We start from the raw sequence: 13,275 nt of genomic DNA, 5'->3' as shown, positions 1-13,275 counted from the left end.
ACGCGTCGGTATATGAAGTCAGCCTTCAGGAATGCGATATTTCTTCTCATCGTCGCAAAATACGGGCATTTCATCTGCATAAATGCCACATTTGGTATCGAATCACTTTTCCGAACTGCGGCCGCGCCCGGATTTGATTCATTGCCCAAGCGCCCTCGAGCCGGGGGGCGGGGTCCCCCAGAGACCCCCTTCAGGGGGGTCGGCGAGGCAATTTCCAATTGCCGGGGGTGCCTCCCATAGGCGACGGGCAAGATCAACCCACTATCGTCGTCTTGGGACTTTCTCCAATCCTCTTGTCCGGGAAATTCGACAAGAGTGAATTATTCAGATCTCAGGTCTACATTGGAAGGCCTTCTCCAATGGTAATTTCGAGAAGTGAAAATTCAGTGTTTAGACGTGTCATGGCGACGTCCAATGTTTCCGTCCGAGCCCCGCGGGTTATCATAATGAAAGATCCCACGCTAAACCTACGGGCTCTATCATTCTAAGGCTCTGCTTGGAATCAACCTCGTTCTATGGTGCCAAGTCTCCACTTTGAAAGATTTGGAACGATGTTGTGAGGAGAGATTCATTTGATCAGAACCTGGAGGTTGATTCTTGAAAGGCCCCCATTCCCAAATCCCCCGTGGGAATATCAGGCCCTAACTGGGTAGAACATGTCCATAGTTGTCCGCTCCCTTCGGTCGCTCCCAATGTGCCCGCGGGAACCATTCTAGACTTTCCCTCCGGGGGTTGTGGCGTTTGGTTCGGGCGGGCCTTCGGTATACGGGGCCACCCTACGGGTGTCGGCCCTCTCCGGCCCTAGGCGGGAGTTGAATGTGGAAGCCGGGCCGACCTACTCGCCAACCATCACTAACTGTCTTGGAATTTTGTGTGTGTTATGGGCGAGGCAGAGTGATTAGGAAGAAACGGTAGATGAGAAAAATGCTCAATGCCTCATCTCGCCCCCATTCCGAGATCACTGATGCCGCAGGAAGCGAAGGCATCAATTCTCAATTATCTGCTGCGGGCGAATTGGGTTGCTATCACCGCCTGGTGGTCTCAAGAATTCCACATCGTGCCAAGAAGCGAGAGCAGAAACTCATCATTGCGAGGTAGTGAGGTGACCCTCTCGCCTTATCAGAGCTGTCAGCGGATCCCTCCGTCATAGTATTGACGACGCGCACCCTTGTCAACACGGATGAGCACGACATTTGGGCGGCTTTGAAAGTCAAAGGTGTTTAGTACCTCTATCATTATCAGGCTTCTGTCCCAGGAGCATATTGCAAATGTACTGCAACCCGCCCGCGCATCTGACGCATGGTTAGTAAGTCTTTCCCTTCGTGCTAGTGGGTATTTTTCCTTCCTGACACAGATAACAAACAGTAGGGCCATTTGATCCCAAGAGAACACTTGTCGGGTGAAAGTCGTTGCCATCGAGGGGGAAATTTCTACTACAGCTGTTCCTACAGGTAATTCTATCAACCATATTGAGACTCTAGATCCTAACCCACCATGTCGTCGACCTTGCTAACCTTCAAATCTATTTCTAGAAGCTTTCGCAGGATACTGATAGCGGCGGTAGGGGCTTCATACAGCGACACTTCTGTCAGTCGTGGCTATGTGGTCTTACGCTGACAATGCAGATACTGCACTTGACCTCTGCAGCCAATTTCAAGCGACCAGATAAGTTGCATTCAGGCTGACAGCAGAGCTGAGCGAATATCATTCGTACCCTCTCAATCTGCCGACTGTAAGCTGTCAGTGCCACATAAAGCAGTGCAGCAAAGACTGAGAACCAGACTGCCATTTTCAAATACGACAATGCAGAAAGCTATCTATAAAATGCGGCCAAGTACATGTTGCAGCGAACCAGAGTTTCAGGCATTCGGCAAATCCAATGGACCGAGAGCGTGCAGCATAAAAGTTGCCAGGCCTTGTGGCCATTAGGAACCACCGAAGTAGGCCTGACTGTTGGCTTATAAAGTTATGCTTCAAATGTTCAGGAGTTGATTGTGTGTTGTGCGGCTTAGATACAGGTAGGCTGGTGGACAAGTATAGTATATGTACGCATGCACTTGATGGTGACCCCGGTTTCATGGATTGACCGGCGAAAATCTTCCTGGCAAAAGCATGGAGGAGGGCGGATCGACAATGGCCAGCGCATCTTGCCCGTTGCCTTGGGAGGCACCCCCGGCAATTGGAAATTGCCTCGCCGACCCCCATAAAGGTGTCTCTGGGGGACCCCGCCTCCCTGCTCGAGGGCGCTCAAGAACTGAATCAAACCTTCGCATTGGGTACATGCATCATCGTAATAAGGATGAGCCTGATCAAACCGAGGAACCTACACAACTTCAAACCCTTGGAAACACCGTTTTTAACACCGTTTTTAACACCGTTTTTAACACCGTTGGGGAAACGCCGATCAATAAAAGGTGAGATTGATAGTCTCAATATACCATAGAGAAGTGAAACAGCAGGAGAGAACCCAGAGAGAATTGCTGGCTTGATACGTGGCTTGATATGTAGCGAGAATAATGCCTCGAGCTCAACACATCCATCTCTGTTGTGCAGTGGGACTTGGGCTTCAAACTACGGTCATGAATAACAATAAGTGAGGGCTGATGGATATTTAAAAAGCCCATGGCCATCTCCGAGATTGGGCCGATTGCCAATCCCTACGTGATTCACGCAGTCAATGTTTAGTACATCGAATGAAGTGGCGCATTCGAAGTCTACCGTGCCCCTGGGGTTCCTTTGTCGTGATAGGCTTATGCAAGTCAGCTTTATGAGTTGGCAGAAGTGTTGCATCAGCTCATGCTATCAGTCTGCTGTTAAACCAGTTCAAAAACTGGTTATTGTATGTTCCGCGTATCCCCCTTGCACGTTGTTTAAATTTGTAAATAGGAGAAGCTAACGAGGCGGAGCAAGTGAAAGGGGACCAAGTCAAGGGTTACTCCGGATTGATAGTACCGGAGGGATATCAGGTGGTGGGCCCAATAGACCACTGGGCAAATTGGTGATTGACAAGACCTCTTCATGGCTTGATAACGCGGGTTGGTAAGTAGTAGGCGTAACACGCTATCCCTTTGTACACGCAAACTGCACATCATTCACAACGCTTGGCCAATGAGCTTTAAACGATAGTTTAGTGCATTTGAGCCTCAATTCAAAAGACTCCGCAACTTATTGGGGCTCTACCGCGACATCAATAGTCGTGCCGACTTCTGTTCATACTGTATCCTCAATAGGAGTAATTGGCCATCGCCCAAATACCTCCGCACATTTTTAGGTGTCAGAAGAACCCACAAGATATTCAAGTACCCCGCTCGACCTTGACTAGGCTCATTCTAAGCATCATTGTGAGCAGCTCATAGAACAGGCCACAGGGCAAAATGCAACTTTTCCAGTTCCATATGTTCGAGTTGGACAAATGACAGGACCCCAGAAAAATGGACTGTGGAATACGAAAGAACACTTTCCAGCTATAATCAGCGCCTCTCAGACAATAGGTGCATTGTTTCATTTCAATGGAGTAAGTTGGTTCATTTTTTTATTATTTTTTTTGTTCGCCATGCTAATGCTGTGATAGTTTGTCTCGTGAAATAGTTCTTGATGCGGCCCCTCCTCGAATGGTGTCTCACCTTGAGAACCCGGTTCGCCAGTCCCGGCATGACTTAGCATGTCGTATTTCAGGGCATCTAAATATCCTTAGCATGCCATATACAGAGTGGCAGAGACGAATGATGAGCAGTGGAGACACCACTGATACGACAAGACCTGCAAAACAGCTCAGTCAATTCTTAAGAAGAAATTTTGTTCATATGTCATGTGGGTCAGTTGTGATGCACATGATCGGTAAAACACCTGTCTCTCCAATGCTGCAATCAGCGAAGGTCGCGAACTCGGAAACCTTGGGGCTTTGTATTCCGCGATGGAGGAAGATTGGATTTCTTCAATAATGTTTGGGGTCATGATTTATGCGAAGCATGACAGACCCGGGGAGCATACTACGTTGGCGTTTAATTGTTTCAATATGTACAGACCATTTCGTACAATCAAATTGCATTCGACATCCCGTGTGGTACAAGTTATGTAGAAGGATGGCGGCAGCTTCCAGGTATTAGAGCTATCTCTTTATCTAGTACTAGTCCGGCAAAGATCTCCTCGGAAGACTTTTCATCTCAAATTGAGCATAGTGTGTATGGACCTGTTTTCATCTTCGAAACTTTTCAATTCATAGCCCAAGTAGTATTGACTTATAATGCTGCCCCGTTGTTGTTTAATAGAAGATGAAATATACTCCATGTAAGTTGGTGCACTTTAGACAAAACACGACAAGTGAGATAAATTTATCTTGCCTTTCCAGAGCTGAGGCTCCTATGGATGATTGTCTCATTCTCTTTGGGTGTTACGACAACTAACAGGGCTTCCGGCCTGTAGCTCCAGCGTCATCAATGAATGGCTTAGGTTTTGCATCAATGCGCTCCAAGACGAAAGGCCGACAACACATTGCACGAAAGTCGAAATCTCGATAAAAGGCATACTCTTACAGAGCAGCTTATGGGTCGATTAGTACGACCACGAAGCCCCGTATGCTTCCTATTAAGTTCCTGCGCAATGGCGTACGTACCTGGAATAATGCAGAAACTTTGGGACATAGTCCTTAGGGAACGTCAGACGTTGATACAGCAAGAGACATGATCACAATTCGGAGGACTCACGTAAGCCATCAACTTGAAAGCTGAAGTCTGTACAAGTTGAAATAACCGAACAATCTCCCGAAGGCTTTGTAAAGAAGGTTCTTCAGCTTCCGCAGCCTTAATAATCCAAACAGCCAGGACTTTTCGTTGGTCATAGTCAGTGTTCAGCTCGCAAGGGGAGCCGCTGGCCAAAAAAAGTATTGTATATGTCTAGGGCAGAAGTAAGCTTGGCGATTGAAAAGCAGGCCAAATCAAACATACTAATCGTAAGCTATGGCTAGCGTCTCCTAGATCCAGCTAGCACTGTTGGGTGAACTGGCTTCTACTGCTTTGTGATAGTTGACCGTAAACTCAGAGACATCAAAGTAGAAAGACAGATTCTCTTCACAGAACGAGAACCGAAAGAATTCCCAGAATATGAGACGAAGAACCGGGTCTTGGAGGATGTGATTTAATTGTGTATCATTCGAACCTCCCGGTATAGCGCGGCTGTCGTATGGTGTCTTGTCGCTGGCCATATCCTCGGGAATTCGTCCGCATATGCGGTTTCCTCGTTCGGTGATACAGTAGGTCGACTACTTGGAAGGCTGGAAAGCCACATTGGCTCGGTCGTGGAGAGCCCTGTCGCCCTTGACCATCATAATCAAGTTGTATTGGACAAACAACTCAGCAACGGAATAGGCTTCCTGAAGATCAATTGTCGTCGACCAATTCAACAGCCAGTCCACTACCATAGCTCCGTTAAATGTGTGACTGTGAACGTTGCCATGCTGCGGGCCTCGCTTCGCGGCGGTATGCTTTCCAACTAGATCGTCGGAGTGGCCATTTGACGAGTGCTCACCGGAGGTTAGTGTGTCTCTCCTGATTTCCGACTCGTTATTCCTAACAAATCGACAGAATATCACTTCGATTGCAGTTGTGCCATGCTCGAGCTTGTCTGTCTCCCAACTACGCTCCATGTTCATCAGTTGAACGATGTTGTAGGACGACTTCATCGCTAGCATCATGGGATGAGCTTCGATTCCGTTACGCTGGCAGAAACCCTGCAGGATGCTCAGCCCTTTTGGGGTAATCTGGTAAAGGGATCCTTTAAGCGGAAAAATATGGATACCACTTCCATGAACAGCCTTGACAAGCCGCGCGTCAATGAATCGTTGGAAAACCGAATGAGCCATTCCCTCGTCCATTAAGAAGGTGGTGGTAGTGATAGTGGTCACGGCCCGGGATGTATCTTTTGGGTCCGGCATCCAATTCGACTGTGAGAACTTGAGCGATACCAATTTTTCGATGGCCTCTTCCGAAGTAAACGTATGGTGGTATCTCATAAAATGAACGCGATGCGAATTCAACTTCAAACTGACTATAAGTGTAGAGAACAGGTGCATGAAATCCTAAATTAGTATAAGGATGATATTCCACTATTCCCTAGCCCGATATTTGGATGCGCAGGATATTATACTTACCCTGGCAAACAACCGCTTATCTTCTGTCATGCGTAAGTATCTCGATGATGATTGATGCATGGTGCGATGTGCGGCGGACTTCTTTCACGACAAGTGCGGTTGGGAGTCTGCCACCTGCAGCAAAAGCCAAGGATAAAATGAGTACACCAAGCACAAGTTCCGTCCGTGAGGGCAAAAATAAGATCAAAATCTCAGTCGGTTCTTCGTAGAGACAATAAATGGGAGCAACATTAGATTACGATAGATAACAGTTAAGAAGAGCATTACGTGTAAGGCATCATTAGAACTTATACGTACATGAGATTGGTGGGTGGATTGTCCATGCCTCCACAAATAATAAGGGAACCAAGTTGAAAGTTTCCTGGGTAGATCCCAGCGCAACGTATCCGTGGGCGAAACTCTAGCCATCTTTGGTTCAATGAATTACCCAAAGATTCTTCACGATCGCGAGCGGGCATGGCTGAGTATGATTTGGGTATCTGATCCCACGCCACCTTTTTCACTTAGACGCGTCATTCTCTGGTAAGGATAGTACCTCGGATCCATTAAACGATACCAGATACAGAAAGAGAGAAGAAACGCATGATATATGTTTTGGGCTGGATCTGCCTAGCTGGCTCGATCCCGGTAGGCTCTCTGTGCCCTTGCGCACCGAGTGGCAATAAAAGAAATGAAACAGATCTAAAAAAGAATAGTTTCAAGATAGTCGAAAATTCAAGAAGAAAATTCAAAAAGCTTGACGATAAATTAACCAAGCTGACAAAACTTCCTTTGCCCGAACAGTCATAGCAGTGCATGCAGCTGAGCAGGGGATTACCAGCAATATACGATAACCGCTGTTAGACATACCCCAGGTTAATAGACAAACTCCCAAAGTGTCTGTGGAGACTAGTCTAATGGGGGTTCCGGAGAAACCCAGCTCAGCGTGCGCGGGCTAGATCCGTCGCCACGCTTGGTTCAATCAATTAGCTGGTAGCTCTATCAGGGTTGGGTTGGGCAAGCTGATTGGCCCCGAAAGGGATTGTCTCAAATTAATTATGTCATTTTCTAGTCCACATGCTGCCAATGTTTGAGTGGCATTGCTAATCTTCCCAAAATGGTATGAAATCTAAGAATTATTGGGCCCTTGTAAGAGTTGGTTGGGTTTTTAATATAGCGTCATATTGTCGCAATTTTGTGTTTATTGAAGGATCATGACAAGTAGATACGCAACCGACACGGGCAATCCAAACTCTAGCCAGTCCCCGGCACTATTAAAATAGACAAGATGAGAGGCATGGGCCGGAATATCTCTAGTGGTTGGCTTCCAGAGAGGCGGGAATGATAGTCGCCAATGATGATCTCAACCACTGCAAAATCAACCGTGTTTCTAAATAGGTAAGTAAAAGGTTGATCTCCATTAGTTGATCTCCATTAGTTGATCTCTATTAGATGATCTCCATTAGTATACAGTGACCCCTGACTCTGATCGATAGTAAGGCAGAGCGCGAAAGACCAAGATGTTGTTGGTGGAGATAATGATCAACATTGACTATTAACAAAGTGGAGTAGTTAAGTGCACGATTGGCCAATTTGAGGTAATTTACGCCATCAGGAACACACCTGTGGAATCAATAGTGGGACTTGGGTTTTCTCGGTAAGGGCCGAAGATAGGTTTGCCGAATGTGCATTCTTAACCAGGCAGCCTTCGGAGACCGATGAATCCCAACAACATCGCGACATTCTAAAAATATTGGTATCTGCCGTGTAAACACAGGTACAAAAAAGTCGCAAGTGCCTATTATACATGATCACTGGGTCAACTATCATGAAGACGTGATCATTGTACGAGATAATCTGAGCATTATTTGAAACCCTGTTCTATAATCCTGCTAAAGTCTAGAAACGACAGACACCGGTCTGGATCTAGAGAAAAGCTAAGCTTTGTCTCTATGCACGCTGTCAATAGCTTATTCGCTAGATTTGCTTATCGAGTTTTGCCACTGCTTCTTTGCCCGGACCTGCTGCCCGCCGGGAAAGGAGAAAACTTGATTGGCCGTACCATACCCGTCCTCCAATAATCACCTAGCAATCCGGCCCGGCGGAATTACTCCTTTGAGGATTCACCCGAGATCTCTATTTGGATTATGTGGACCCTCATTATTTCACGTCGATCTTATATGATGATATTGCAACTTTGTTTTGCTCCCTTTTTTTGGGTTCTCTGACATTCCGATACTGACAAATATTCTTCCATGGCCTTATGCCCGAGTTCGAGTTTTGTCTAGCTGTATTACAAAATTATAGCCTGGCATTCGGGTGCTTCGTCAAGAGCACAGAAACAACAGTTTCTAAACTACAACCCTCAACGGACCAAGACGGCCCACGTACTAAGGGGATGAATCGTGTGTAAGTACATCATCTCCGGTTTCACAAGGTCAATGATCGGTCCCTTGGTATAGTCCATGTAAATGTTCAATTCATCATCCGAAGTAACGGTCTTTCTTGTTGTTGTTGTAATTCAAAGAAAGATTGATTGTTATATTTGAGAAGGAAACATAGGACTATATATACATCAAGAAGAACAAGTTGATTTCCAATCAACTTGATTCTTCGTATAGATACATCGGGATTAATTCCGATGGTGCGGCTCTGTTCCTGATCTGCACCAACCTGAAATCACAACATTCCCCCTCAGGATCGTCTTGCTGGCAGGGCGATACTGGAGTTGTGCAGAGCAGTCAGGCCTCGGTAAAACCACTCAAAACCTTCGTGGGAAAATAAAGTGGAAAGAGCGCCTGCGCTGTCATGCACGTTGCCTTGGAATCTCCGAAGCGTCGATTCCTAAAAGACTGCAGAACTTGACAAAGGCTGTAGGTCCCAATGGCTTGGTGAGACCATCCGCGGCCTGTTCCTTGGTGGGAACGTACTGTAGGTCAATTTCTCCTGCATTCAGCACTGATCGCTGATAATGGAACTTCACATTGAAGTGTTTGGTCCGTTTATGAAATTCGGGATTATGGGAGAGCGCAATAGCGGATTGGTTGTCAGCCATGATATGAGTGATTGGGGATCGATACAGATTTGTTTCTGCTAGAAACGTGCGAAGCCATTGCAGATGTAAAATGGCATTGTATTGGCCAATGTACTCGGCATGAGTCGTAGATGTGGCCACTTCCCCCTGTCTCTTGGACGACCAGGAAACTGGCGCACCTGCAAGTTGGAAAACATATCCAGATGTTGAGTAGGCACCGTCAGTGACGACAGAGCCACCAAAATCGGCATCTGTGTATCCAATTAGCTGCCCACTGCGGTAGGTGATCCGGTATGATTGTGTGGCTTTGACGTAGCGTAGCAGCCGCTGAAGGGCGACTTGATGATGCGATTGTGGCTGAGATGTGAAGCGACTCAACATCCCTAGCGCAAACGCGATGTCTGGTCGCGTGCCAACCATCAAATACATGAGCGAGCCAATAGCGATCGCGTAGCGAGATTTTGCTTCTTCATCCGGAGGTTCCTCTGGGCGAGAATTCAGGCTTTGCTTAGGATTCATCGGCGTAGACTTCGGCTGGCAGGTCTCCATACCAAAGTCGGAGAGCACCTTCTGGATGTACTGGCTCTGGTGAATGGATATAGACCCGTCAACATGATGGTCAAACTGGATCCCGAGGAATGACTGTGGGGTACCCAGATCATTGAGCTGGAACTCCGCTTGCAATGCTTGCTGCACCTGTTGGATGGCATGTGCATCCGCGGCAGCAACAAGAAAATCGTCGACATAAACACAAACGACACAGTGCGGCTTGTAGAACACACAGTTGTCCGATTGGGCCATAGTGAAACCCTGAGAAGCCAGGACGCGGTGGACGCATTGGTACCAAATCCGCGGAGCCTGCTTCAGACCATACAGTGAACGGCGCAGCTGACATACGTACCCTGGCTCTTCAAAGCCCTCGGGCAGCTCCATATAGATAGATGAGTCGATATCTCCATGAAGAAAGGCGGTGACAGCATCAAATTGGTGGAGTTTCCATCCGCGTAGCACGGCGCTGGCGACAATGCATCGGACTGAGTCCATCCTGGAAACAGCCGCAAATGTTTCATGAAAGTCGACGCCCTGTTTCTGCCGGTAGCCTTTGATAACCAACCGCGCTTTACGCATCCCGTTCGCTTTGGTCTTGAAGACCCATTTGCAGCCAATCACATGAGCACTGGCCGGAACGTCTTGTCGCCGGATCTTTTCCCAAGTGCCGTGTTCGAGAAGCGACGCATATTCTTTCTGGATAGCGGCCCACCAGTCCAGCTGGTCTGCGCCTGACACAGCTTCGCCAAAGGTCACCGGATCGACTTGTCTGTCCGAAATGGCCTTCAATGCGCCTGTCGAGTACACTTTGCCGAGTGACTCCAGAAGACGCCGTGACGGTCTTCGTCGGCGACCGTAGATTGAGTACCCAAGATCCGAGGTCACGTCAAGTCCCTGTTCGATTGGATTGACCACTGGAGGGATCTCCTCGGGCATTTTCTCTTGCCCATTCGACAGAGATAATGGCGATGCAGGAGGTGTTGGCAGCCCGCTGGCTAAGCGTGGGATCGATGAAAAGACAGGCGACGGAGGAGCGTTGTCCGGGAGGTCGTTGCCTGTTCCCCCCTCGATGAATGGCGCCACGGGGGTCCTCTCATCGGACTCGACATCACGGGAGAAGACCGTCTTTCCAGAATGGATTTCGTACAGCTTGTACTGGTTGGGGTCGCAATACCCTAGCAGTCGGCACTCGAACGACCTCGGTCCGAGTTTGGCTCGATGCTCTTTTGGGATCAACACCCAGGCACGGGAGCCGATCCGTCGCAGATGCAAGAGCGAGGGCGGCGTCCCGTAAATCACTTCATACGGTGTCTTCTTTTGCAGAATCGATGCTGGGGCGCGCAGCTTCAGATAGACCACCGTGTCCAAAAGCTCGGTCCACCAGGAAGGAGGAAGGTTCGCATCGGACAGGAGCGTGTTGATCCGCTCCCGGATAGTGCGATTCGTGCGTTCGGCCAGCCCATTCTGCCCCTTGCAGTATGGCGGCGAGGTGTCAAACTCGACTCCCTGGCTTTCGAGGTGTGTTCCGATCGGCAGATATTCTCTACCATTGTCGGTGAGGAATCTTCTAATCTGGGCGCCGAACTGTCCGTGCACCCAGGCCTCAAACTGTCGGAACTTCTGCAGCGCTTCATGTTTCCATCTCATGGCATACGCCCATGAGCCCCGAGAATAATCGTCAGTAAAGGTGATCACGTACCTGCTACCATCTTTGGCGATCGGCATCTCCATGATGTCCGAGTGGATCAATTCAAAAATTCTCGTTGAATGCAGACATGGCCGTCTTGCGCGGGAGTTCCTCTTCTGATGCTGCTTACCCGACATGCACGCCGGGCATTGCGGCGTTGCCTGCAGTTGCGCCTGCGTCAGCGGTCGGTACGGAGTGCCGGTCTGCCGGAGGACCACCCTTAAGTCGCCCCGGTTCAGATGTCCCATCCGAGCGTGCCACAGCGCTTCGGAGGCCTGGTCCACTCCTGTGCGAGCATCTGCTTCGAGCATCCGTGCTTCACCACCGAGTTCAGAGGTTGGCGATGCGCATCTTACGCCACTTGACTCCTCAGGGTCGTCGACGTCCATGACCACCGCCTGCGGTTCCAGGGAATCTGCATGGTCATGGGTCATCGGCGCCCTCGCCAGTTGGACTCGCTCTCGAGATCTTTTGCTCACGTGGCACCGCAGGATCAACAGATCCTCCTCCGCATGGTAGGCGGTCCCCACGGTTCGTCCTCGGCGTTGCACAAAGACGTTCTGCGGGTGCGCCACCACCGAGTAGCGGTCTCGCAACAGCTTCGGCACACTGATCAGGTTCATCCCGACGCGTGGCACGAAGTACACGTTCTTCAACACCAGGGGTTGGTTAAACTTCTCCCGGAGCGTGAGCTTCACCGTACCAATCCCTTCGGCTTTTACTGGATCGCCCGCCGTGTCCAACACCTCGCGGTGGGGCCGCAAACTGGTAAAACAGCTCCGGTCCCAGCGGATGTGGCTGGTAGCGGCAGAGTCCAGGATCCACCGGGGTTGCGGTGCGTGGGTATAAAGGGTCGTCACCCTCGCCCTGACGATATTGATCCTCGGTCTCTTGGAAGTCGGCGGGCCCTGCCGATCTGCCATCTGGCTTGATGGTATCATTTGCAAATTATTTCTTGGTGAGCCGAAACACTCCTCTCGGCCTTCAGGGCATGGTCCCTGGACGGCTGCGTTTCTCGCTGTTTCTTCCAGCATTGCGCAACGACATGTCCGCGCTTCTTGCAGTAGTTGCATTTCTTAGTGTTCTTCTGCACTGTATTGATTGAGGGGCTTCTCGGTCCGCCAGGAACCCCGTGCGGGAGCATCGCTGCGTCCTTTCGCTGCACCGTCTGTTCAGCATTTGCCAGACGGTTTCCGATCGTGGTCGGGTTGACTGGATCCTTGTCATTCTGGATCGCGTCCACGATCAAGATGTATTCCGGTCCGATCTGCGTCAACAGGATCGCGATGTGCGTCCGGTCACCGATAGATCCCGGGACAATAGCATTCAACCGATGTACTAACATTCGTACCCGATCGACAAATTCCCGCGCACTGCCGCAGCGCTCACCAGTGGTTTCACGCAACTGGGCAAACAGCTCGCAGAACGTGGCGAGTTCCATCCGCCGATACCGTTCTTCAAGTTCATTCCAGAGGTCACGAGACGTCTCGAGCCCCGCGACGTGAATGCTGATGTGGGGGGACAGGTATCGGAAGATGGTGTGGTAGGCTTCGGCTTCGCGGCGCGACCATTCACGGTGACGCTCGAACGCCTGGACCTCCACTTCGAGGCGCGCATCGATGGCGCGCTGCCTCACCGCCCCACTGAGGTGGGGCTCCACCAATGGGTGGATGTCCGCCGTAATAGGTTTGGCGTACTTGAAAAGGCAGTCGGGACGCTGAAGGTCGCCCGACACCACGTCCCAGACCTGTCTCGCTTTGAGGTAGGAGGTCATGAGACGTTTCCAGGTAGCGAAGTTATCGCTTCCTGTCAGAGGCTCGATGGCCGTGACGGCTCGATCTGGGGACTCCTGGACCAGAGCAGACATGATGAGACTGATTT

At 49.6% G+C, this 13,275-nt stretch overlaps 4 protein-coding genes across 4 annotated transcripts; 1 reads left to right on the top strand and 3 right to left on the bottom strand.

Moving 5' to 3' along the window:
* Positions 1-1,484: 1,484 nt before the first annotated feature.
* N7478_010539 (uncharacterized protein) lies at positions 1,485-1,789 on the bottom strand (the record flags this gene model as incomplete). Its single annotated transcript, XM_056926753.1, is given in 2 exon segments — positions 1,485-1,598; positions 1,613-1,789. 2 exon segments carry the CDS (start codon positions 1,787-1,789, stop codon positions 1,485-1,487), a joined length of 291 nt encoding a protein of 96 aa, XP_056776123.1.
* Positions 1,790-2,133: 344 nt separating this feature from the next.
* Positions 2,134-2,489, top strand: N7478_010538 (uncharacterized protein; the record flags this gene model as incomplete). The annotated part of the gene is made up of 2 exons (XM_056926752.1): positions 2,134-2,414; positions 2,444-2,489. The coding sequence occupies 2 exons, from the start codon at positions 2,134-2,136 to the stop codon at positions 2,487-2,489; spliced, it is 327 nt and encodes a 108-aa protein (XP_056776122.1).
* Positions 2,490-5,257: 2,768 nt separating this feature from the next.
* On the bottom strand, positions 5,258-6,205 carry N7478_010537 (Developmental regulator flbA; the record flags this gene model as incomplete). The annotated part of the gene is made up of 2 exons (XM_056926751.1): positions 5,258-6,073; positions 6,146-6,205. The coding sequence occupies 2 exons, from the start codon at positions 6,203-6,205 to the stop codon at positions 5,258-5,260; spliced, it is 876 nt and encodes a 291-aa protein (XP_056776121.1).
* Positions 6,206-8,930: 2,725 nt separating this feature from the next.
* N7478_010536 (uncharacterized protein) lies at positions 8,931-13,261 on the bottom strand (the record flags this gene model as incomplete). Its single annotated transcript, XM_056926750.1, has 2 exons — positions 8,931-12,310; positions 12,367-13,261. 2 exons carry the CDS (start codon positions 13,259-13,261, stop codon positions 8,931-8,933), a joined length of 4,275 nt encoding a protein of 1,424 aa, XP_056776120.1.
* Positions 13,262-13,275: the final 14 nt, after the last annotated feature.

The sequence above is a fragment of the Penicillium angulare genome (genome assembly GCF_028827245.1).
Source record: "Penicillium angulare strain IBT 27051 chromosome Unknown utg000007l_segment0_segment0, whole genome shotgun sequence".
NCBI lineage: Eukaryota > Fungi > Ascomycota > Eurotiomycetes > Eurotiales > Aspergillaceae > Penicillium > Penicillium angulare.
Note: the sequence above shows the minus strand (reverse complement) of the source record. Positions and strands in the feature narration are given on the sequence as shown.